The following is a 25,944-nucleotide window of genomic DNA, read 5'->3' on the forward strand; positions in this document are numbered from 1 at the left end:
AATGTTTAGTTCCTCCTGGCAGAATATTTTGTATACTGATTGATAATTGATGATAGTTTGAAATATTCAGAACAGAAGAATGTTGAGGCTGACTGAAGTTGGGAGTCAGTTTTCTGGAGCAAGGAAAACACCCTGTGTGTTCTGTTTCCTCGGTTTTCCTGAGTCTTGAACAGCAGATCATTTATTGTCTAAATGCTTAGGATTCTTAAACTTAACTGTAGAGACTAGTCCCAATCCTTATTACATGGTTTTTTTTTTTTTTTTTTAGCATAAGCTGAATAAAATGAATTCTGTGAGGTTTCCTGCTCAGAGTAATATAAATGAGTCACCAAGGTCCCTTACATTATCTGTACCTACTGACTCCTGTAAATAATCGTACTGGTTTGACTGCATTTTTTGCTGTTTGCCCTCCCCACTCTGTTACATTTCTGGGAATAATATGGCAAGCATGCTATCACTTCAAAGCCTGTATACTTGTTCTTTCGGTCTGTAAACATCTTTCAGGTTATCCATAAGGCTTGTCACCTGTGTTCCTTCAGGTTTCTCTTCAAGTGCAGTCTTCTTAGTATGGCCTTCTTTGACCATCTTATTTAATACTGCTTTCCTCCCTCGCACCAAGCTCCTTTCCTGTTGTTTTGCCTCCAAAGTGCTGAGAACCATTTGCCTTCCATATATTTTTAAAATGTATTTGTACATTGTCTCTTCTAACATAAGCTCCTTGAGGGTAGGGATTTTTAAAATTTATTGTCACATTTCCAATGCCTAGCACAAAGTACTCAATAAGTAATTATTAAATGAAAACGTTTTTCTTTTTGAATTGTGAACTTTGGGCACACACAGGCTTTTCTTTTTACTGCCATTGAGTGACCAAAATGGAGCCTTTCTCAGGAAAATAGCAATTTATTTGATCAACATTAGACATATATTTGTGAATACGTTTATAGGTTGATACACTTAATTTTTTCCTTTTTATCTGGGCATTTGTAATGGTTAATGAATTGGATCTCAGTGTAAGAAAATGAAAAAAGTTAACAAAGAATCAGTAAAACTATAACATTTTTTGAATTGATGTGAAAGAGAGGTTTGGAGAAGGAATGTCAGCAGTGTGTCTGAGTACATAGGAGAGTATCACAAAGTTAGAATTACTTTCTTGAAACAAAATCTGATGGGAAATCATTTGACGATTTTGAGGGATGTAGTAGTATAATTAAGGAAACATTTTTAGGAACTTGATTTTTATAGTCATTAGGGTAGTTTAAAGGGAGGAGAAGTCAAAATATTAAGGACATTTACAAAGAAAAGTTTGGCGTATTTGCGGTTTGAAATAATCTGAACAAAAAAATTGAAGGAGAAATGGTGAAACCAGAAGGATTTGAGGAAAAAAAAGAAACAGTTAAGAGAAGCTGTTGGCGGTGTAGGATATGAAGGAGGGACAGCACTAAGGCTGCAGTGGCTTCAAGGTTGTGCTGATTGGGGACAGAAGAGGAAAGTTTGTAGTATCAGTGTGGTGTTATCATTGCTTTAGGGTAAGGGATAAGAACTATAATTTACTCTTAGGTCCATGCCTAGAAAAGAAGCTTGTAAATGAGGTGGCACTTTTTTTGCTGCGGGATGCTTTTGGAATATGGTTTCTTCTCTATAAATGCCAACTTGGTGGTGGGGGTGGATTGGGGGGGTATATTTTCACTAGGGGTGGTTTTCATTAAATATTACAGGCAATTTGGACAAAATAAAAGTTACTAACATGTGGTGTTAGAAATACTGAAGTGATTTGGGGGAAGAAAAGTTAGATGTATAAAGATGCTGTTATTAAGGATGCATGGCTGGCTCAGTTGGTTGAGCACAAGACTCTTGATCTCAGGATCGTGAGTTTAAAGCCCCTTGCTGGGTGTAGAGATTACTTAAAAATAAGAAAAAATCTTAGGAAAAAGATGCTGGTTTTATAAATGAGGGCTTTTGTTTTTTTTAGACTTGCTATTTTTAGATGGAGTTTCCTTTATAAAACTTAATCTCAAGGCTACTTGTTAACTTAGTAGGTCTGTTAATTTAATAGGTGACAGTTGTGGTTCTAGGTAGTTTTGCTATAAGCATCTTTACAGCAAGCATTTTGATTACACGGTAATTTTGCCATAAAAGATAAATAACTGGTTGACAGTTTGGTTTGACAGTTTAGTTTGATTTCTCCATTGACCCAGTAGTCCCATTTTTATGTTTCTAAATCTTAGTTATCCCTCATCATGGTCTATACAGTGGTGCAGAGTTTTGAACCCGTATTTCCCATAAATTTTGGAATGTCTATCAGCAGATATGTCACAGTATGCCAAGAACAAACAACACCATAAAAGTCTGTCACAACATAATATGAAGCTTATTTACAAATATACATCCTAGTATTTATGAACTGTTATCTCTCTTAAGGAAGATATTTTAGTGTAAAAAGAAAAAGTGCAGTGCTCAGTGAGGAAACTAATCAAGGAAAAAACTGTAATACTATGAACAAAAGACTTTGAAGACAAGTGCTTAGGTACATTCCCCACAATGAAATTAGTTATTTTCCCAGTATTGCCATGAATCTACACTGTGCATTTTGATGTATTCAAATATTTTGTAATTCGTGATAAAGTCCTTTTAATTTTGCTATTCATCATACATGTTTCATTATGTCCTTTTTAATGAGTGCCCTTTTATTTTTTGTGATTTTTATAGCTGGTTATGCTGTGAAATACTGGTGGTTGTCATAGGAAATTGGGGAAAAATTTTTTTGACATAAGGTGTGTACTGGTTTTTAAGATACACTATCAGGTATCTCATCCCGTTAGACAAGAGGCAGACATCTAGCAGGATATAAAGGGCAGAGCAATTCTTTCAGCAGAATATTTGTTCTTCTCTATAGCTTTCTTTGTTATCCTGTCCCCTTCACCCCCCACCGCAAGTTGCTTGGAGCTTACCTTTCGCAGCCTTCTGCAGTATTAATATGCAAGGTAGAATAAAGCAGTGGGATTTAACCTAGATAGCACAGCCAGAAGAACTTTTTGAGCACTAATTCTATGTATAGTGCTGTGCTTGGCTTCCAGCACACAAATATGCATGACACATGGTCCCTGTAGTGAGAAATTCACAGTGGGACATTCTAGTGGGAGAACATCCACAATCGATGGTAATACTTTCATAGAGATACTTGAAGAGTTAGTTTTCCATTTAATATTCTTGACAAAAAATGATTTTGTATACGGTCAAAAAAATAAGGCTATTGTGGCCTTTCTTCATAAACATTAAAACCTGTTTTTTAGAATTGCATGTTTTAATATTTTTTGGAGTTACTCTTATAAAAGGCAAATAAAATCCTTGTTGTTCTGGTATTGTATGACCAGTTTATTTTAAATAGATTATCAAGCCATTTTCTGTAATATATTATACTTAATATAGCTTTATTTTAAATTGTTCAATTTTACATTAATAAAAATTAATGTTATTAAAAAGTATCTTTTTAGTATAAGCCTATTATGATTCATAACATTTTATTTAATCTTTAAACTATATTTTTTCTTCTTCCTAGTCCCCTACTGAGTACTTTTGATCTTCTATCATTCAAAAATTTTTCTTTTCCAGCATTAAAACCCTGTTACTCTAGAAAAATGCCTAAAAATCCATTAGCAAAATCCCTTTAGATGATCTCAGGATACATTTTTCCTTGCTCTTTTTTGTACCTTGTTAAACTGGTTTCTCAAATGAAACTTTCTTAGAATCAGGCAGTTCCTGGTTCCTATGGGACTTCCTGTTTTCTCAATAAAAATAGAAAAGAACCTCAGAAAAGAAACCTGGTCAGCGTGAACTACTTTGTAGGCTCAGTTAGTCTTAGTTGTGACCTGGATTGTAGATATCCAGGTATCTGAAAGGTCTGAATATTTTTGCATTAATTTTCAAATAGCTGATAAGGAGGAGATTCTAAATAATAACCATGAGAGATACTACACGTTTAGCTGTAAACTTGTTTGTATCTTTTTTTTTTTTTTTAAGATTTTATTTATTTATTTGATAGAGAGAGAGAGATCACAACTAGGCAGGGAGGCAGGCAGAGAGAAAGAAGGAAGCAGGCGCTCGGCAGAGCAGAGAGCCCGATGTGGGGCTTGATCCCAGGACCCTGGGATCATGACCTGAGCAGAAGGCAGAGACTTTAACCTCAGCCACCCAGGCGCCCCTTGTTTGTATCTTTTTTAGAGGAGTTGGGTACAGGGGAGTTAGATGGAACGTGTTAAATCCTTTTTATAATATATAGTGGCAATACAAAATTATTTAATCCCGAGACAGTTCTTAGCTACTTTGATCTATATTTATTTCTTATTTCTTGCCAATTTTCCAGATGTTAGCAGTGAGTAGGAAGTTTTTTTTAAATCATTAGAAGTATTTTGAAAGAATTTAGTTTTAAAAAGCATCTTGTAGATTTCCTTAAGTAGTAACTGCTTTCAGTCTGTATTTTGAGAAAACGAGTTTGGTAGAAGCAATGTGGTCAGTAACGGTAATAGGTAACATGTATTAAGTGCTTGACACTAAGGCAAGTATTTTATATGGTTTATCTCATTTAATCGTTACAACAGCTCTATGAGGTAGGTATCATTGTTACGTCCTTTCTTTATAGGAGAAGGAACTACAACTTAGGGTAGCTTAGTAGTAGATGTTAGTTCATGGTCATGTTGCTTACTAGTGAGTGATGGACCTGGGACTTGAACCCAGATATTCATACACACCAGAGCACTGCTCTCAGTTATTATAGAGAAAATCACATGTTCAAAGTAAGAATGGGTGAATACAGTAAGTCTCAAAAATTACTTCCCTGACTTTTATTATCATCAGTTTGTTTACATTTTGTTTGTGTGTTAAATTCAGTTTTAGCAGAGTACGTGCTGGCATTTCAGAGGGCTTGTTTAGGGGGATTCTCATTCTCTTTCTCAAATGATGCTAATAGTTCTCTTTTTTTCTTTCCTTGATAGTAAAGAACCCATTTGATGGAACATTTGGAAAAATACAAGTAAGTAGAAGATCATAATACTGATATTTTATCTCATGTTTTATATGATAAAAGTATTAGGATGACTGTCAACTAAAAAATGCTAATTTAAGAGTTCTCTTAAACTGAGTATTCTTTAATGATAATATAATTAAATCTGAAATGGATTTTCTCCTAAGAGCTGAATTATTTATCACCTTAAGGTAAAAGTCAACTGCCAAGTGAAATGGTATTGGTATGTTATCTGGGGATCAGGTCTTAACCTTTAGAGGTATGCCTGTTTAAGTTGCTGGATATTCTTGACAATTTTTGTTCTCTTTGCCCCACCTTGTCTCTCTGGATCTTTTGTTCATAGGCATGCCTATTCAACCATCAGGAAGGCAGAGGATTTAGAAAGAAACATGATTCTTGGGCTACCTCTTTATAATTCCTTTTCTTTTAATTTAAAGGATCTGTAATACTAATTTTAACCTAAGTTTTACTCACCTGAAAATATTTTTCACTTACCATCATTAAAGGCACTTCAAAGGTTAGGGTATTTGAGCTTATATTATAGTGCACAATTAGTTATTAATTTACTGTAGGAATTGACAGTAGTATAGACCTGTATATAAAACATTATTTGTTGTGCTTAAAGGATATGTAATAATGTGTAATCAAATCCATAGAATATTACTTTAGATTGTTAGAGTGGAATTTTGTATTGACTATGTTTATGTTTAGTAATATTCTATTGTGATGATACTTGTTTTAAAAAAGGTTGATTTTATCAGTTTGATATTAAATATAAAGTTACAGTTGGCATCATCATTTAAATCCATACATTATACTCATTGTATATTGGAAATACAAGACCTTATTTTCTTTTATATAATTTTCCCCATGGGAGAAACTGAAGGTCTGAACCTCTAAATAATAGTAATAATTGTAATGTAGATAATGATGCTTCACTTATATTAAGTGCTTGTTCTGTGCCAGGCACCATGCTAAGTGTTGAAAATCCATTATTATCATTTAATGAGAGACTTAATACAAACAGTTGAAAATTTCCTTGAGAAAATTGGCTGAGAATAGGAGGAACTATTTTTTTTTTTTTTAAAGATTTTTATTTATTTATTTGACAGATAGAGATCATAAGTAGGCAGAGAGGCAGGCAGAGAGAGAGAGGAGGAAGCAGGCTCTCCGCGGAGCAGACAGCCCGATGCGGGGCTCGATCCCAGGGTCCTGGGATCATGACCTGAGCCGAAGGCAGAGGCCTTAACCCACTGAGCCACCCAGGCGCCCCTAGGAGGAACTATTTAAAGGTGACAACATATGAGAGAATTTGGGAAAATTGCCCTATAGTTTGATTTTTATCCACCCAAGAATGAGAACTTTGCTTCAGAGAATGGTATGGCTTATTAAAAAGAAGATCTGGACCTTACCAAAATAATAGCTGAAAGGTAGCTATTTCAAATTACAGTATAAAATCATTTTTGTTTAATAAAGCGTTACTTGAAAGCTTACTTTAAGTATGGATTTATTTGTAGATCTTTAAACTGGTTTTCAGGGTGATTATGAAGGCCAGCATGAGATACCTTTTAAGCTGAATTTTAGGACACAATTGGAAAAGCAGTCAGAATAGAAAATGACTGTAATGAAACTATAAGCCAATATAAGTTTTCTATAAGGATGTAACTTTTAAATTTAACTTACATGTTTTTCAGATTTATTTCTAGTTTAACATATTGGTGCTAAAGGTAACTGAACCAAAGCTTTTCTTTTTCTTCCTCAAAATTGATCACATTAATAACATACTACATAAAAACTATTTAGATCATAATTTAGTTGATCATGCACTTGGGACCCTTGTAATATAAAGATGGTCATTTTGAATCACTTGCCGTTAGAAAAATAATTTTTGAAAAATTATAGTTTAGCTTTTTGGGTGCTTAAATTCTCTATGTGAGAATTTAACAATATGTTTATTGTCTTATGGGATTCAATTACATTTGATTAGATTTTGTTATTTTTTTCTACTTATCTAGTCCAGTGTTAATATCTGTGAATCAAAAGATAAAGTTTATTTCCAGGCCTCTGGTGTTCATTAGAGATGTAATTACAGAGCACAGGTGTCAAAATTTTTGGATTTAGTTTTGTTTTTGAAAGGGGAGGAGTGAGAATGTGTGTGATCAGGACATATGAAAGAAAAGGAAATTGGCCCCTTTTCCAGATAAGGGAGGAAATAAACTTCAAAACTCTTGGCTACTTTAATTCCAAAGCTTAATCAGATTTATCTTGGTTTTATATATCGAGTCCACAAGCTGTACTATCATTAGAACTCTTTCTCATCTTATTATATTGAACATCTTTATTAACAATGATTTGTGGTTTCATATATCACAAATGCATAGCTTTCAGAATCCTGACTTTCAGCCCAAGCAGTTACTTTTTGATGTCTGATGCTTAACAATTGGGATTTTTAAACTTAGAAGAAGATAAGGTTTGGCTTAATTCAGAATCTGCTTGAAAGAGTTGAGGGAGAAAAAACGCTGAGTGTCTCATTGCCTTCCGCTACTTGGCGGGCGCTTAGACATTGCAATGGTCTCCTCTCTGGTTTTCTTTCATATGTTCAGAGTACTATTCCTGATGCACAAGTTTGTTTTATTTTCCTCCTCCAGAGTTTTTAGAATGAAGTCAAACTCTTTGTCTTGTTTGTAGCAGTCGATCCCAAACTATTTTCCAGTAGCGTGCTGAATCAAAATAGGCGGCTGGTTATGTAAGAAACATAACCAGTTCCTTTATGCCTTTGCTCATCATACTGTTTCTTCTGCCTAGAATGCTAGTCAATTCTGTTCTCTCTGTGAAGCCCAACTCAAATATTCTCTCTTCCATAAATGGATCTTCCCTTCCCTCTCTCTTCTGTATTTATATTATGCTTTGTTTGCAGCTTTAGCACTTAAGTATGTTTTTTGCCCTTGAGAGCAGGAACCATCTTTTTACTGGGCCTCTTGCTTTGCTGAGAAGAGTTCTTAACTCCTATTACTAGATACTCATTAAATGTTTACTTTGCTTTAGTGGTTCGTAAATTTATACAGGACCACTTTTGGGGAGCTAGGAGAGGTTGATGATCAAAGTGTCAATACGGATTCCCTTACTGTGTGGCTGAATCAGATTAAGGCAAAACATGAAGGGCAGCCTTGAAATCTCATAAGAACAATATATATAAGTTTGTATCATATAAAGGAGGATTGGGAGCTTTGCTTTGGTGTTTGGGGGAGTTTGTTGTACATAGACCTTTTTTAGCATTAACCTTATGCCAATTTCTCTGTCAGTCCTCAAGAAAATAAAGTGTTTAGAGTGATGATTTAGATTCCAATGTTTTTTATTTTTTTAATACCCTTTTTTTTTTTTAAGATTTTATTTATTTATTTGACAGACAGAGATCACAAGTAGGCAGAGAGGCAGGCAGAGAGAGAGGAGGAAACAGGTTCCCTGCTGAGCAGAAAGCCAATGAGGGGCTTGATCCCAGGACCCTGGGATCATGCCCTGAGCCAAAAGCAGAGGCTTTAACCCACTGAGCCACCCAGGCGCCCTGGTTTTTTTTTTGTTTTTTTTTTAAATATGGTAGCCATTCTTTAAATGTGAATTTGTCTTTGGATTATGTAGCTTCTATGATTATAAATTATTTACTGTTTTTTTAAAATAAAATAATTTGGTACATGTTTTTGAATTATGTATTTTATAATTCCTTTTACTTTTAGGAAAGTAAGAAAAATCTTCTGATGAACACTTTATATAAGCTTCATGATCGATTGGCACAGCTTGCAGGTAATTGTTTTAATATTTATAATGTCTAAAAGTGTTTTGAAAATTAATTTATATATATAGCATGCTATATCAGTAGAAATAGTTTTCCCAAGTCTTGTGTTATCTTTGTGGATTTTCTCTTTAGATGTTTTTGTTACTTATATGGAGTAGTTTTTATTTTATAGATATATTTAATTAAGGCCTTTTTCCTGCCTGCCCATATGTATTAGATGAAATATATATTATATAATTCTAAAGTCAATCAAATTTCTTTATTGCATTAATAGTAATAACAAATTTTGAAAGCTTACATATCAGTTAAATTGGATAAGCAGTAAATTACCTGAAACCCTAGATTAAATGTAAAAGTGCAGATTTTCCTTTGCTGATTGATAAGGTATCATTTCCTGGGATAAAATAAATATATTCTAGAATTTTTTTCTACAGATTCTTTGCATTTTCTTCATATTCTGCTCTTAGTAAGTCTTTTAACATCTATAAGCTGTAGTAGCAGCTTACCTGCTTATTACCTTAGCTTTTTTTAGTTATTCTTATTTCACATATAATCTAAAAGAAGAGATTTGTATTATCTTTTTGTTAAAGAAGCTACAGAAAAAAAAGTATGGTTTTCTAAACTTTCGTATGTAGCAGATCCTTTTGTAGAAATAAGATCACTGGTAGAAGGTAGATATGGAAGTTTTTTAGTCGAATGGATGCATTTGAGATCCTTTTAGTTCCCCATCCTCATATCAGCCTTTGTGTTTTTTTTTTTTTTTTTTTTTTTGAGGGGGGCATGGATCCTTAACTCTGGTCAGTTTTTTTATGCTCATAATTCTTTGTATATCACTAAAAGCCTTTTTTACATTAACTGATTTATTATCGTATTCATTTACTGCAAGCTCATGACATTTATTTGTTGTGCTGTGGTATGCAGAAATAGGTTAAGTATATGCTCTGGCTGGGAATACCAAATGTTGGCTATCACAGGCTTCTACAGCTGTCTCTATGGCGTGTTTTTTTGTTTGTTTGTTTTTTAAGATTTTATTTATTTATTTGACAGAGACCAGAAGTAGGCAGAGAGGCAGGCAGAGAGAGAGAGGAGGAAGCAGGCTCCCTGCTGAGCAGAGAGCACGATGAGGTCTTGATCCCAGGACCCTGGGATCATGACCTGAGCCAAAGGCAGAGCCTTAACCCACTGAGCCACCCAGGCGCCTCTATGGCATTGTTTTATGTAGTGTACTTGATTGGCATACTCTGGGGTACTTTTAAAGGTACACACTTCTTCCTCTAGGGCAGGGGTCAGCAAACTTTTTTCTGTGAAGGGGCCAGATATTAAGTTTTTTGGGCTTTCTGTTCAGAGTTGTTTCTGTAAGAGTTACTGAATTCTGCCATGATAGCATGAAAGCAGCCATAGATAATAGGTAAATGAATGAGTATGGCTGTGTTCCAATAAAACCCCATTTATAAAAAAAACAGCAGTAGGGCAGATTTGGCTATAGGCCATGGTTTGCCAACCCCTGTGGTAGATCTGTGGAAACTGAATCTTGGAGGATGCATCATAAAGTTTGAAGACTTTTACTTGTTTATTTAATAGGTATTTCTTCCTTTTTTATGACTATGACCATTAAAATCTGACTGCACAAGGCTGATAATAGGAATATGGCTACTTTTATAGTAGGAAAATTTATCAAGGACTTTACTTGAACTATCATACTTTCATGTTAAAAAAATTTAAAAAAAAAAACCATTTGAAGAGAAACAGGGCAGAAGGAACTTATAATTGAAGTTCGGTATAAGGAAATTGATTTCTAATAACCACAGATCAACCTGAAAGAAAAGGCTTTGGAGTCTTTTATAAATAGTTGTGAGAAGGGGAAAATGTGGTTTTGTATGTACTGCATTTCTTTGTAGAAACCAGATCATAGGAAGAAGTTTCTATCTTATTTCCCTGTTGATCTGTGTTATAATAATTTTTAAGGCATGCACATACCTTGCTAAAGATAGGCATAGTGCTATCTTTATACACAGAATGTACATTTTAATTCAAACGTATTTGAATCCTTGAACTATTAGCTTTCGTAATAGATGTATAAGTTACCAAGATGAATTTCCTCTCTTGAAAAACAGTAAATCTCTGGGGAACCTTCTGTGTGCCAAGATCTGTGGAAAGGCATCAGTGTGACATGATTCCTATTCTGGCCAATGATTTAGTTGAAAATAGAAGAAGACGTGTTCCTACCTGGACTGGTTAGAAGTGCATTTAAAGATTGTGGTTTATGTAAAGATAATTGTTTGTTTATATTACCTACTGGATTTTTTTTTATAGGAAATTAAATAGTATTTATCTTCTTTCTTTATTGATGATAAAATATGACCTTTAATTTTGTAATTTGAAAATATTTTGATTAATCATGTTTGTTTTCTTCTCTTTCACATGGTACTGTTTCAAAATTAATAATATGCTAATCTTTCCAGGAGATCATGAATGTGGCAGTTCTAGTCAGAGAACACTTTCTGTCCAAGAGGCAGCTGCATATTTAAAAGTAAGCAGTACAATTGGAATTTTAATAGCTATATTCTTTAAGTTTATATAAATTATTACAACTTGTACAAAAGTACCATTTGATTTCTTTAATTGTACTGTTACAAACTTGGGCGTGTTGTTTGGTGTAATGTGAACAGAAAGAGAAAGCAGAATTACTGAACGTGTTTTGTTTTAGTTTGTTTTAGAATATTCTCTCATAAAATTAATTTGGACAGGGTACAAACAGGTACATACAAACAACTGTTTGTTTGAAATTGAGATTGGTAAGTAGCATGTTAGAAAGAAAGTAAGCATCTAACCATTGTCATTTATTTTAAATCTTCTGCTCCAGATTAATGTCATCTCAGGGTACTAAGAGAATTCGCAGATGAATTTTCTAAACTACTGTATGTAATCTTTTAGGAATTACTATATAAAAGGAAGGGTACATAGTTTTAAGGTGGACGAGTGTTAAGTGTTAAGATGCGCAGGAATTTTTTTTTATGGCTGAGTAATATTACACGCGCGTGCGCGTGCACACACACCCCTCCCCACACCCCCACATTTTCTTTACCCATTGATCTATAGAGAGAGGTTTTTGTTGTTTCCACTTCTTGATCATGAATAATGCTGCAGTGAACATGGAGTGCAGGTGTCCTTTAGATCACGTTTTCAGTTCTTTTGGGTAAATACCTAGAAGTGGAATTGCATATGATAGTTTCATTTTAATTTTTTGAGGAACTTCCATGCTGGTTTTCGTAGTGGTTATACTGTTTTACATTCCCACTGACAGTTTCCAAAGGTCCCTTTTTCTCCACGTCCTCAAAAACACCTGTTTTTTTTGTTTTGTTTTTTAATGATGGCCATCCTCACCAGTATAAGGAATATGTCACTGCGGTTTCGTTTGCACTTCCCTGGTGATTAGTGATGTTGAGCATTTTTTCTAATGCCTATCAGACATTTGTTTGTCTTTGGGGAAATGTTTATTCAGATACTTTACCTATTTTTTAATCAGGTTATTTGATTTTGTTATTGAGTTGTAGAAGTCCCTTCTTTATTTTGGATGTGGCTTGCAAATATTTTCTTTCATTCCCTAGGTTGTCGTTTCACTCTGTTGATTCTTTGTTTGTAGAAGCTGTTTAGTTTGATGTCATTTGTCTTGTCTGTTGTTGGTGGTGTTGCCTGTGCTTTGTGTTGTAACCCAAAAATCATTGCCAAGACCAATGTTATAAAGCTTTTCTTCAAGGAGTTTTATCTTTTAATGTCTTTAGTTTAAGTCTTTAATTTGTTGAGTTGATTTTTGTAGTGTAAGATAAGGGTCCCGTTTCATTCATTTGCATTAGGAAATCCAGTTGTCTCAGCACCATTTTTCAAAGAGATAGTCCTTTTCCCATTTGTGTTCTTAGCACCCTTGCTGAAGATCAATCAACTACACTATGTGTGAGTTAATTTCTTTATTTTCTATCATTGGTCTGTATGTCTGTCAATGGCAGTACCATACTGTTCTGATTACTGTAGCTTTGTAATATGCTTTGAAGTCAGGAAATGTGAGGCCTCCATCTTTGTTTTTGCCCGAAATTGTTTTGGCTATTTGGCTAATCCTGTGTGACTCTATATAAATTTTAGGATTGATTTTTCTATTTCTGAGAAAATGCAGTTGGAATTTTGATGAGGATTGCATTGAATCTGTAGAGCACTTTGGGTAGCATGGACTTTTTAACAATATTAAGTCTTTAAATCCATAAGCATGGGATGTCTTTCCATTTATTTGTGTCTTGAATTTCTTTTAGCAGTGTGTTGTGGTTTTCTGTGTACAAGTCTTTACCTCCTTAGTAAATTCATTTATAAATATTCTTTTGATGTTGTTATAAATGGGATTTTCTTAATTTCTGTTCCTGATTGTTCATTTTTAGTGTATAAATGCGCAACTCTTTTTGTATGCTTATTTATTTATCCAGGAAACTTTGCTCAGTTTGCTTATTCTAACAGTTTTGTGTGTGAGAGAGAGAGTGAGCAAGAGTATGTGTCTCTGTGTGTATGTGTAATCTGTAGTATATAATATGTAATCTCTAAACAGATAATTTTTCTGTTTTCTTTCCAATTTGATTACCTTTTATTTCCTTACCTTACCTAATTGCTGTAGCTGGGATTTCCAGTATTATGTATTAAATAGAAATGACAACAGTGGATTTCCTTATCCTGGCCTTGTTCCTATTCTTCAAGGAAAAACTTCCAGTTTTTCATTGTTGAAATGATATTAGCTGTGAGCTTTTCATATCTGGTCTTTATTATATTGAGGTAATTTGCTTCTATTCCTACTTTGTTTAGTGTTTTTAATCATAAAGAGGTATTGATTTTGTCAGATGCTTTTTCTGCATCTTTTGAGATGAGCGTGTGATTTTTATCCTCATTCAGTTAATGCGTGGTCTTTTTTTTTTTTTTTTAAAGATTTTATTTATTTATTTGACAGAGATCACAAGCAGGCAGAGAGGCAGGCAGAGAGAGAGGAGGAAGCAGGCTCCCTGCTGAGCAGAGAGCCCGATGCGGGGCTCGATCCCAGGACCCTGGGATCATGACCTGAGCCAAAGGCAGCGGCTTAACCCACTGAGCCACCCAGGCGCCCCAATGCGTGGTCTTCTACTGGTTTTTTGTATGTTGGACCATCCTTGAATTCCAGGAGTAAATCCCACTTAGTCATGGTATATGATCCTCTTAATGTGCTTTTGAATTCAGTTTGCTAGCATTTTGTTGAGGATTTTTAGCACCTGATTCATTAAGGACATTGATTTGGATTTCATTTCTTACAGTGTTTTTGTTTGGCTTTGGCATCAGAATAATATTGACCTCATAAAGTGAGTGTGAAAATGTTCCCTTCTCTTAATTTTTTGGAAGAAGTTGAGAAGGATTAGTGATGTTTGGTAGAATTCTTCAGTGAAGCCATTAAGTCCTGGGTTCTTGTTGGAAAGGTTTTGATTACTGATTGAATCTCCTAACCAGTTATAGGTCTGTTGAGAGTTTGTTTCTTTGTGATTCAGTCTTGGTAGGTTATATGTTTCCAGGAATTTATCTATTTTTTTCTCTAGGTTATTCATTTTGTTGGCAATTGATTGTTCATAGTTGTCTCTTATGATCCTTTGTATTTCTGTGACATAGACTCAATATCTTCTCTTTTCTTTCTGATTTTGAATTTTCTTTTTTTCTTTCCAGGCTTTTCAGTTTTGCTGATCTCAAAAAACCCACTCTTATTTTTTTCTATTCTCTCTTTTATTTATTTTTACTCTAATATTTCCTTCTGCTAACTTTGGACTTTGTTTATTCTTTTTCTAGTTCTTTGAGGTTGTTTGAGATCTTTTTTTTCCTTAATGTAGCTGTTTATCACTGTGAACTTCTCTCTTAATACTACTTTTGTTATATCCCATAAAAAAAATTCTTGGGCTTTTTGGGGCACCTGGGTGACTCAGTGGGTTAAGCCTCTGCTTTTGTCTCAGGTCAGGATCCCAGGGTCCTGGGATCGAGCCTTGCATCTGGCTCTCTGTTCAGCAGGGAGCCACCTTCCCCCCGCCTCTCTCCCTGCCTCTCTGCCTACTTGTGATCTCTCTCTCTGTGTTAAATAAATCTTAAAAAAAAAAAAAAAAAAGTCTTGGGCTTCTTTAATCTGAATGTCCATTTCTTTCCCCAGATTTGGAAAGTTTTCTGCTTTTTTCTGCTCCTCTCTCTCTCTTCCTTTTGGGACTTTCATAATGCATAGATTGGTCTAAGCTTCCTATACTCTTCTTCATTGTTTTTTCTTTTTGTTCCTTTGACTGGATAGTTTCAAATGACTTCTCTTTGAGTGCCTTGATTCTTTCTACTGCTTGATTAAGTCTGCCATGAACCCACCTAGTGAATTTTTCAGTTCAGTTATTCTTCAGCTCTAGAATTTGTTTAGTTGTTTTTAGTTTTTCTCTCTTTTTTGATATTCTCATTTCATTCATGTGTTGTTTTCCTGGGCTTATTGAACATCTTTATGACATTTTTGAAATTTTTGTCAGGTAGTTCATATATCTTAGTACCTTTAGGGTCAATTTTTGGAGATTTATTTTGTTCCTTTAGTTGGGCCCAGTGGTATTGTTTCCTTCATGTGCCTTATTACTTTGTCAGGACCTGCGCATTGGAAGACACAGCCATATCTCCAGCCTTTAGAGACTGCCTTTGTGCAGGGGAAGACCTTCACCGATGAGTTCAGATAGAGATTCTGAGGTCCTCTCAAACCTTTTCTCTGCATGCATCCATCTTCTCTAGTTTCGTGGGTGCAAATTCCCAACTAAAAAAGTTTTGCAGGTTTCTTTTTTCAGGAGCTTGTAATCTCTTGCTCCCTCTGGTGTCTGTCTGTTGTACTGTGGGTCCTCTGGAGCAGCAGCAAGCTGTCCTGCTCTTTTCTATTCTCAGCAAACCCCAGGCCTTTAGACTGAGTCAGGTCTCCTCAGTGCTCTGAAACAGGTGATACAGAAACCAGTCCCTTTGGTGGCTCCCTGAGAACTTGGGACATTGGACACATACTTCAACACTATCTTTCCTCAGGGAGAAGCCAGACTTTGGGGTTTTCTTGTACTCATTCTTCATAGAGCTGTGGAGAAGGGCAATGGCGAATGAATAGGTACTAGTTCAAACCACTGCCTTTGTTCTCTACCCCCAGGCTGGTCCACTTACCTGTCAGTTCTTAGATTCAGGCAAGACAGAAACCAGTCCTTCTGGTAACCCCTCAGAAAATCTGAACATTAGACTTCTGTTTCAGTCTTCCCCTCTTCAAGGATAAGCTAGGAGTTGGGAATTTTCTTCCGGTGCACCTCATTGTGCTTCTGGATGGGGCTTCGGTGAACGAAGGCTACCAATTTTCCTTCTGGCTTCCATGCTGCTATTTTCACACTTGCTTGGGTTGCAGGAGCCTTTTAACTGGTTTCTGGATTTCTTACAAAGCAAATTGGTCTGTGTGTTGCTGAGTTTTTGTCTCCATGGGGAAAGGATGGTCTGGGGCTATCTGTTCTGTCTTGCTGATTTCACTGCCTCCCTCTTTCTTTCTTTTTTTTTAAATCTAGAATCTGGTATAGTTCTAAGGCTTTCAGCAAAGTTGTGATGAGTTTCCCATGAAGTGCTTGTTAAAAAAGAGAAATGTGGACTGTTTTTAACTTAATTCAGATTAGCTTAATCTACTTAATGTAGATATCCAAAAGACTAAGTTAAAACAGTATAACTGAGATTAGATGTGGATTCACATTCTGGCACTGATGTTTAAAAGCTTTGTGTCTTGGTAAAGTTCTTTCACTTTCCGTACCTGTTTCTTAGCATGAAAGTGGGACTGTTATTAATTCTTGTTGGAGTGGTCGGGAAACTGAACTGCTCAGTGTCTGATTGTTATAGTAACTTCCCCATAAATTTTGGTTCTTTTTCTGTGCTCCTTAATTAAATCTGGGTCATTCTGGAAAGAGGTTTCTAATAACATGCTACAGGATTTGTCTTCTCAACCTATCTTGTTCTCTTCTTCATTTTCAGTTTTGACCTAGATGAGAACACTGATAACAGACAAATTTGTGCAGAGTGTAATAGCTGATAGATTCGATAGCTAAAGAATCAGAATCCAAAAAGATCTTAAATTAGGTAGAGAGAGTTCTGATTATGGGGCTCTGTTTTAGGGATGGAAGAATTGCCAAGTGGATTGTGGGGGTGGGAGCAAAGAATGGATTGGATTAAGTAGTATATAGAGGACGTAGAATAAAATATTCCATAAGGAGGACATAACATGTGGGAATCCAAAGCAAGTAAGTAGTCCTTACGAGTAGTTAAAAGTGTTTGTACTTCCAGCAGTAGGAAAAACCGATCCTAAGCAGTACTTCCTTCTTGCTTTCTCTTCTCTTTCTTTTTTTAATCAGTTAAATATCTTAGAGAGGTAATTGCACAGATATGTGTTAACGGTTGGTCATAAGTTCCTGGAACAGTATTAATTTACATTTCGGTAGAACCTGAGACTCTTAAGAGCTGCTGAATACTTTATTTAAAGCACTAAAGGCAAGGGATAGAGCTTAGAGTGGGATAGGGATTGATTCGTAGTTGGGTTAGAGCTGAGGAAGAGGCAAGGTTTCCAGTGGAAGGATGATTAAGCACCACCACCCCCTCCCCCATTTGGTTGAAGCTGTGGGTCAGCAATAAGATAAGGTAAAAAGAAGGGACACAGAGGCAGGGTTGGGATGAGTCAGAATCTGTGTCAGGCAGCAGAAGGGTATGAGAGATTTTATTCCTGCTGAAAATTGCCAGCAGAGGAGTTACTGGACGTAGCCATGCATGAGATGAGTACGAAACTGTCTTGAGTTAAAAAAATTGAGATTGGGCGCCTGGGTGGCTCAGTGGGTTAAGCCACTGCCTTCGGCTCAGGTCATGATCTCAGAGTCCTGGGATCGAGTCCCGCATCGGGCTCTCTGCTCAGCAGGGAGCCTGCTTCCTTCTCTCTCTCTCTCTCTCTGCCTGCCTCTCAGTGTACTTGTGATTTCTCTCTGTCAAATAAATAAATAAAATCTTTAAAAAAAAAAAAAAAAAAAAATTGAGATTAATGAACTCTAGTCTTAAAAGGTTTTCATATTTTTTCCTTGGAATTATTTTATGTTTTAGATGGGGTTTTACTTTTTTTTTTTCTTAAATTCAATAGAATATCTAATGTAAGTTTTTACAAAGGATTTTGGATTAGTTTCAGTCTTAATTAGTTAAGTGAATTTACTTTGTATTTTCAAATGCTGTGAAACCTGGTATGGCTTGTTACAACCAATGATGTATTTTGGGCTGCCACTTCAAAAAAAGAGCATTAAACAGGAATCTTACCCCATAAATAAAATTTTAAGGTCTAGATAAAACTTTTAAATACTATTTTTAATAGTGTTTATTTTTCTCAATGTAACATTAACTCATGCTCATGATTTAACTAATGGGAAAAAAAGGAGAAAAGCATTTCAAATTCACCACCTGAAGTTAACCACTCATTTTTGGTTAATTTTTCTCTAGTCTTTTCTTATGTTTTCATCCCTGCAATTAGTATCACTATTAATTCTAAATATTTCTTACTACAAACGTTATATATTATTTCCTTAAAATTATCACAAGCATTTTGTCATGTCATTGTTCAGGTTTTTGAACTTCTTTTTATCATTGGGTAATATTTCTTTACATGATTGTATTGCATTTATTGGTTTGTGGTTTGTCAGTATTATGAAAGCACTCTAATCTTTGCATATTGTATTTGATTTTTTCTTTTTTTTTTTTTAAGATTTTATTTATTTATTCGACAGAGATCACAAGTAGGCAGAGAGGCAGGCAGAGAGAGAGAGAGGAAGGGAAGCAGGCTCCCTGCTGAGCCAAAAGCAGAGGCTTTAACCCACTGAGCCACTCAGGCACCCCTGTATTTCTGATTTTCTGATTGTTTACTTAGGAAAGTAGTTCTAGAAAGAAAACTACTTGTTAAGGAGCATGAGCTTTTGTAAATACTTTGGATATGTGTTGCCGACCTACTTTCTGATTTGGAATGACCATGTTAGCACAGTCTAGACAAAATTGGTGTTTTTATTTTATTTTATCCGAGTTCTAGCATGAATATGGAAGGACCTCACTGCAAAGCTGATGTCAAAAACTATGATCATAATACATATATTGTATGCTCTCCACTTCTGGAGAGAGATCTGTCACACATTTCATGTATTTGTATTATGGTTTCTCCAGCAGCACAATTAAGTTCTTGGATTCAGGAGTAAATCGGCCAAAGGGAGCACAGAACTCATAGGAGTGTAAGCTAATTGTTCCCCAACTTCAAGTGCATTTTAAGCACAATATGAGTAAATGTTTGGTGGAGTAAAATGAATGAATAAGTAAACCTCAATAAAATTTTTCTTTATTTTCTTGAATTTGATACTTCACATTCCATTTTTATTTTATTTCTCCTACTTTCTCTTTCAAAGGAAATTTAAATAAACATAACAATTAATTTAAATAATTTAAACACTCTTTTTCTGAACTCCCAGTGTTTTTCTTGTACTTTTTTCATTTTTTTCACTCAGAATTTTTGAGAATGAAAGCCTGTTTTGATTTGTGAAAAGTTAAGAGGTCCCTCTGGTGGAACATTTAAGAAATACATAGCATTAAATTTTCATGAAAAGACATAGACTTGTTTTTAAGTTAAAACAGTGGAAGCTTTGTATGGTAACTTTCCAACTAAATGATGTAATGAATGGTGGTTCATTTTCAAACCTTTTTAAACTTCAACACAATGAGTACGTTTACGATATGTGAAGAAAACACTAGGAAAGAAGATAGCTGCAAGTGTGCCAAATTATGGGGGCTGGATAGACTTTTATGGCCCAGGTTGGCATGCTAATCACTGTTAATAATGTGTCTTTGTGGGAAAATAAATGTTCTGAGAAATGGAATGATGGATAAGTTTCTTAATAATTACTATTTATTGGAGCCCCTGGGTAGCTTAGTCTGTTGAATAGCCGATTCTTGGTTTCAACTCAGGTCTTGATGGCAGGATTGTGAGATCAAGCTTGGAGTACAGCTCTGTGCTTAGTGCAGTCAGCTTGTCCTCTCCCTCCACCTCTGCTCCTCTCCCTCTACTCTCTCTTTCTCAAATAAATTAAATCTTTAAGAAAATAATAATAATTTATCAAGTATAATTTATCTTAGGATTTTCTTAGTGTCTCTGACGTCACAATGACCCAGGAAGGTAGGTGGTATCAAACTCAAGTTAAAAAGAAACTTAAGCTCAGAGGGATTTAATGATCACATCATCCAGCTAGAAAGTGGTGAGGCTGGGAATAGAATTAAAGTGCTTTTTCTTCTCACTATACTGTTCTGCCTCTTAAATGGAAGGACTGGGTTCATAACCACCAGCTCTGTCTTTTGAGTGAGCAAGAGATTGACCCTGAAGAAGTGATCAAAGTAGATAATATCTGTATAGATGACATACTTTTTCGCTCCACTTGAGGTTATACATAATAGCTAGGCAGTAGTGCAGTCATGATCTGATCCCAGGCCTGCTTATTTAAGGAGCATGTTATCACTGAATCATCAAGAATTAAATCATATTTATTATTGTATTGATTTTCATGTATCTTATTTTAATTAATTTCAAAGGTAACATGTATAGCATATGTCATGTCACAGTTAAACAGAATATTCCCGTACTGGAAAGCCACAGAGTTATTATTACCAAAATATTACCCATTCTGTGAGCTAGCTGTTCAATAGGTTTTTAATTCTTACTTGACTTCTCCCTGTATCAGCATTTCTTTCCCTTTTTACTAAGGGTTTATAGCGTTATTTAATGAGCTGACTCTTTTACATGAAACAGTTATTGTTTTTATGCTGTGAAACTGTAATCTTAAGTTCAAAGTACCTCATGTGAGTTTTAATAAAAATAAATGTTTTGCCAATTATTTTACAAATAAGGTAAATTTGGAACTGGGAATCTTCAGTGTGTGTGTGTGTGTGTGTGTGTGTGTGTGTGTGTTCACACATAGTATGTTAAAATAGATTTGTGAAAGATTTGGGGAAATATGCTTTGAATTTAGAAAGATTTAAATGAAGCAGTCAGCAAATATGTTGACTGGGCTATTGCCTGTAAGTAAGTAGTAATAATTGTAATCGACTTGCTTTAAAAATTAGTGTCATCATCATCAGTGATTAGAAAATGAGCATTGTATGATGCAAGTATGCCTTACTCAGAGGTTGGCAAACTACAGCCCTTGGGCCTGTTTTTGCATGGCCTTCTAGCTGTGGTTTCACAACACTTTTAAAGTTAGCTTAGAATATACGTGGCAGAGACCTGAAATGTATATGGGTACAAAGCCTAAAGTATTTTACTCTTTGATTCTTTACAGAAAAGGTTGGCCTACCCCTACCTTACAGCTTTTGAGGTAGCTACAAAAAAATGAATAATAAAATACTTTCCCACTCTTAAAATCAGGAAGCTGCTATGCATGCTGTAATGTTAGCATGAGTTATTTAATTAGCATAGCCAGAAAAAAAAATTCTGCTTTTACTTCTTCAAAAATTCTGTTTTATAATACTGTAGAACTCTGTATACCATGTAGAACATTTGTGGAAGTAATGGTCTGTCTCAGACCTTAGTACTCTATAAATTTTTTTAATGAGGTTTTAAATAAATTACCAGTTGTTTTTTGTATTTTGTATATTGATGTTCCATGGTTCTGTTGTATTCCAGATAGTAAGTGGATATTAGCTGGTATTAACGTGGGGAAGGAAAACAAAATGAGAAAATAACAACAGACACTCTTTTCTTACCCTTATTATTTTATAACTAAAAGTTTTAAGCTCAATGTTCCTCCACATACTTATCTTATTAGAGTAGGTGTCCTTTTTAGTATGAACCATTATGTACATTTTTAAGGATAATTAATGAAGACAGTAAGACTCCTTATAATACCTTCAGCCTTCTAAAATTTTTGTATTTAAAATACACAACTAATAAATTTGGAAATTTGTTTTTACATTATTTGAAACTTAAAGGTATAGTCTAGCCTTCAGAGTTCTGTGTAATAATACAAAAATGTCATTATATTTTGCATATTGTTGTAATAGCTGAAGAGCATATATGTAAACACAGGTAGATACAATATGTATGTTTCATTGGTTTTTTAAAAATATCCATGTCTTAATGATTTCACTTATATGTGGAATCTAAAAAACCAGTGAACAAACATGCAGAAACAGACCCATAAATATAGAGAACAGTTTTGAAATGAATAAGTCATAAGAATGAGGAGTACAGCCTAGGGAATAAAGTCGGTGGTATTGCAGTGGTATTGTATGGTGACAGATGGTAGCTGCACTTGTAGTGAGCATAGCATAAACTATTGGGACTACATAAAAAAAAAAAGCTTCTGCACAGTGAAGGAAACAATCAATGAAACTAAAGGCAGCCTACAGAATGGGAGAAGATATTCGCAAACGACATAACTGATACAGGGTTAGTATCGAAAGTATATAAAGAACTTAAGAGACTCAAAACTCCAAAACCAAATAATCCAATTAAAAAATGGGCAGAATCCACAGACCTGTACCCCTGGGGTATATGTTTATAAAAAATAAAAAATTAAAAAAAAAAGACATGAAAAGAATAATAATAAAATTCAGCTCTATGAAAAGAATAGTGGTTAACTACATCCCATTAAAAAAGGAAATTTTGTATGTTAAAAAAAAAAAATGGGCAGAAGACATGAACAGACTTTTCTCCAAAGAAGACATCCAGATGGCCAACAGACACATGAAATAATGTTTAACATCACTCATGATCAGAGAAATACAAAACTACAATGAGATATCACCTCACACCTGTCAGAATGGCTAAAATAAAAAAACATAAGAAACAACAAATGTTGGTGAGGATGTGGAGAAAAAGGAACCCTTGTGCACTGTAGGTGGAATGCAAACTGGTACAGACAGTGGGGAGAAGAGTGTGGAGTTTTCTCAGAAAAGTTAAAAATAGAACTACTCTATAATCCAGCTATCTCACTACTGCGTATTTACCCGGAGAATATAGACACACTAATTCATAGGGGTACAAACACCCCTATGTTTAGAGCAACATAATTTGTAATAACCAAGATTCGGAAGCAGCCCAAGTGTCCATCAGTTGATGAATGGATAAAGAAGATATGGCATATATATAATAGCATACAATGGAATATTACTCAGCATTAAAAAAGAATGAAATCTTGCTACTTGCAAGGACCCAATGGATCTATAGAGTATAGTGCTAAACAAGATAACACAAATACCGCACGAGTTCATTCATGTGGAATTAAGAAACAGAACAAGTAAACAGGGGGAAAAAGAGGCAAACCAAAAAAATGGATTCTTAACTACAGAGAACAAACTGGAGGTTACCAGAGGGCATGTAGGTGGGGGGATGGGTGAAATAGGTGATGGAGATCACTTGTGATGAGCACTGGGTGATGTAGGGAATAGTTGAATCACTATACTGTACACCTGAAACTAGTATTACACTGTATGCTAACTAACTGGAATTAAAATAAAAACTTAAAAAAAAAAAACCCATACATGACGAAGAAGAGTGCAATGTTTCCAGCTCCATGGATAACTCATATTAATCTTGCTTTGTGGATTTTCAAAGCCCTCTATCGCTTGTGCTTTATCTAATCCTAATCCTTGCAATGTAACCAGAAGTAAGTTCTCTTGACTTTGGAAGCAAATGAATTTTAGAGCAGATGAATATGTGTTCTGTTTTTGTTATGCACAAAGTGAATTCTGGTAGCATTTTTATAACAAAACCATAATTGCCTGAAATTATTTTTGTATAATTTTATTGCATAACATTTTAAAGCAATGTTAAAGCTTAAACAAAAAATCAATTTTTTTTAGTCATGGAGTGCCCTGTGTTGGGTTCCCTGCTCAGTAGAGGGGGGTCTTCTCCCTCTCCCTCTATGCTCTTTCTCTTGCTTACTCTCTCTCTCTCTCAAATAAGTAAAATCATAAAAAAAAAATTTTAGTTACTATTCGTAAGTACAGATTTTTATAGTTACATATAAATGGCATATTGCTTTACCTTTTAAAAAGATTTTATTTATTTGAGAGAGAATGAGAGAAAGAGAGAGCATGAGAAAGGGGAAGGGTCAGAGGGAGAAGCATACTCCCTGCTGAGCAGGGAGCCTGATGCAGGTCTCAATTCCAGGACTCCAGGATCATGACCTGAGCTGAAGGCAGTCCCTTAACCAACTGAGCCACCCAGGCACCCTGTTTTACTTTTCTAAGCATATAGCTGTTTAGCTCTCGTTCGTTCGTTCTTTCTTTCTTTCTTTCTTTCTTTCTTTCTTTCTTTCTTTCTTTTTCAGTTAAAGATTTTATTTATTTATCAGAGAGAGAGAGTGAGTGCAAGGTGGGGCAGGCAGAGGAAGAAGCAGGCTCCTTGCTCAATAAGGAACTGATGGGGGACTGGATCCCAGGCCCCTGGGATCATGACCTGAACCAAAAGTAGGCGTCCCTCTCATGATCATTTCTAAATGCATAGTATTTCCTTGAAGTAATCTCATGTATAAACCGTTTGTCAATTATTAAATGCTTATTATTGGTGATGAGTTTTTTTGATTTTCATAAATAATGATGAAAGACCACATTTTATTTTTTTCTCTTTTTAAGATAACAGGTCACCTGTAGTTCTCTTTACCATCTAAACATCCTGGTTGGTAGTTACACATAAGTAATGATGCCTAGCAATAGTAGTTTTGCTTCATAAAACTTTCTACATTTTCGAATTTGATGTAGTAAAAACCAACTTGCCAGTTCCATATTAGGAAGTAAATCATTCTGATCAAATGAAAACCTTTAATCTGTTGATAAAATATAATAGCTAGTACAAAATTATTATTTTTTTTTAAGGAGTGGGGCTTTTTTGTTTTTGTTTTTTAGGGTGGGTGGGGGGCAGAGGGAGAGAGAATCTTAATCAGGCTCCACTCCCAGTGCAGAGCCCAAAATGGGGCTTGATCTCACAACCCTGAGATCATGACCCTAGCTGAAATCAAGATTTGGCCACTTAATTGACTGAGCCACTCAGACTCCCTTTAAAGGAGTTTTTAAAAATGATGTCTTAACTGCTACTTTTAGAAATTCATTCTTTGTGCTTAAAGTGCATAAGGATATAATACTGAATAGAAGATAAGCTCTGTGAACACATGGAATTTTGACTGTTTTGGTTAGTGCTACATCTCTGGGTCCTAGAACAGTACCTGGCACATATTGGACCCTCAATAAGTATTTGTTGAATGGAAAGATTTTTAAGGGTATTTATTACAGTATTATTTGATATATTGAAATAATTGGTAATACTCTAAGCATTCATTAGTAAGGGGTTGATTAAAGTATAAAATAACCAGCCATAAACTAGAAACGCAGTTTCCTGGAAAAAAGTAGGTTGTTCCATGTTTATTGACATTGACACAGTACTTCATTTTGTGATAGAAACAAGTGGAATAAACAACATATATAAAATGGGATTCCACTTTTATTTTTAGTATTTTTGATTAAAAAATACATCATCTACCTATATATAGTAGTTCTTAAACTTTATGGTTTCAAGACCCTTTAGCAGTCCTGAGGACTGTGAATGGCCTTTGTTTGTGGGAGATAGATAAATAAATTTAGATATATATTTATCTTACTAGAAATTTAATAAAATTTTAAATTTACTTATTTGTTTAAAGTAAGAATAATGAACTTATTACATGTTAACATAAACAATGTATTTTTTGAAAAATAACTTTTCCAAAATACATTTAATGAGAAATGGCATTGTTTTGCATTTGTGCATATCTTTTTAAATCTTTAATATGTAGGCTAATAAAAAACAACTGGATTTTCATATCTACTTCTGTATTCAATCTTTTGTGATGTTTTGGTTGAAGTACATCAAGAAAATCTAGCCTTATACAGATATGTCGTCAAAACAGAATAAAGTATTTTAATAATCTTCAGATAATTGTAGGTATTCTTCATCGATACTGTACCAGAACCCCGAGAGGTAGTTTCTTCAAGATTGGTTACAGTGTACAATTGGAAACCGTATCAGTGATTTTTG

The 25,944-nt window shown here is 34.8% G+C and overlaps 1 protein-coding gene across 2 annotated transcripts in view; it reads left to right on the plus strand.

The window, feature by feature from the left end:
• The window catches only part of LEMD3 (LEM domain containing 3), an 81,630-nt gene that overhangs the window by 23,605 nt on the left and 32,081 nt on the right, over positions 1-25,944 (plus strand). For both annotated transcript variants that reach the window (XR_009356797.1, XM_059186237.1), the window contains exons 2-4: positions 4,989-5,026; positions 8,749-8,815; positions 11,270-11,337. Coding sequence is in view for 1 of the 2 variants with exons in the window: in XM_059186237.1 (XP_059042220.1) it covers positions 4,989-5,026; positions 8,749-8,815; positions 11,270-11,337 (173 nt within the window). In the remaining variant the exon portion in view is untranslated. The remainder of the gene's footprint in view (positions 1-4,988; positions 5,027-8,748; positions 8,816-11,269; positions 11,338-25,944) is intronic.

Source organism: Mustela lutreola, chromosome 8, assembly GCF_030435805.1.
Source record: "Mustela lutreola isolate mMusLut2 chromosome 8, mMusLut2.pri, whole genome shotgun sequence".
NCBI classification, from domain to species: Eukaryota; Metazoa; Chordata; class Mammalia; order Carnivora; family Mustelidae; genus Mustela; species Mustela lutreola.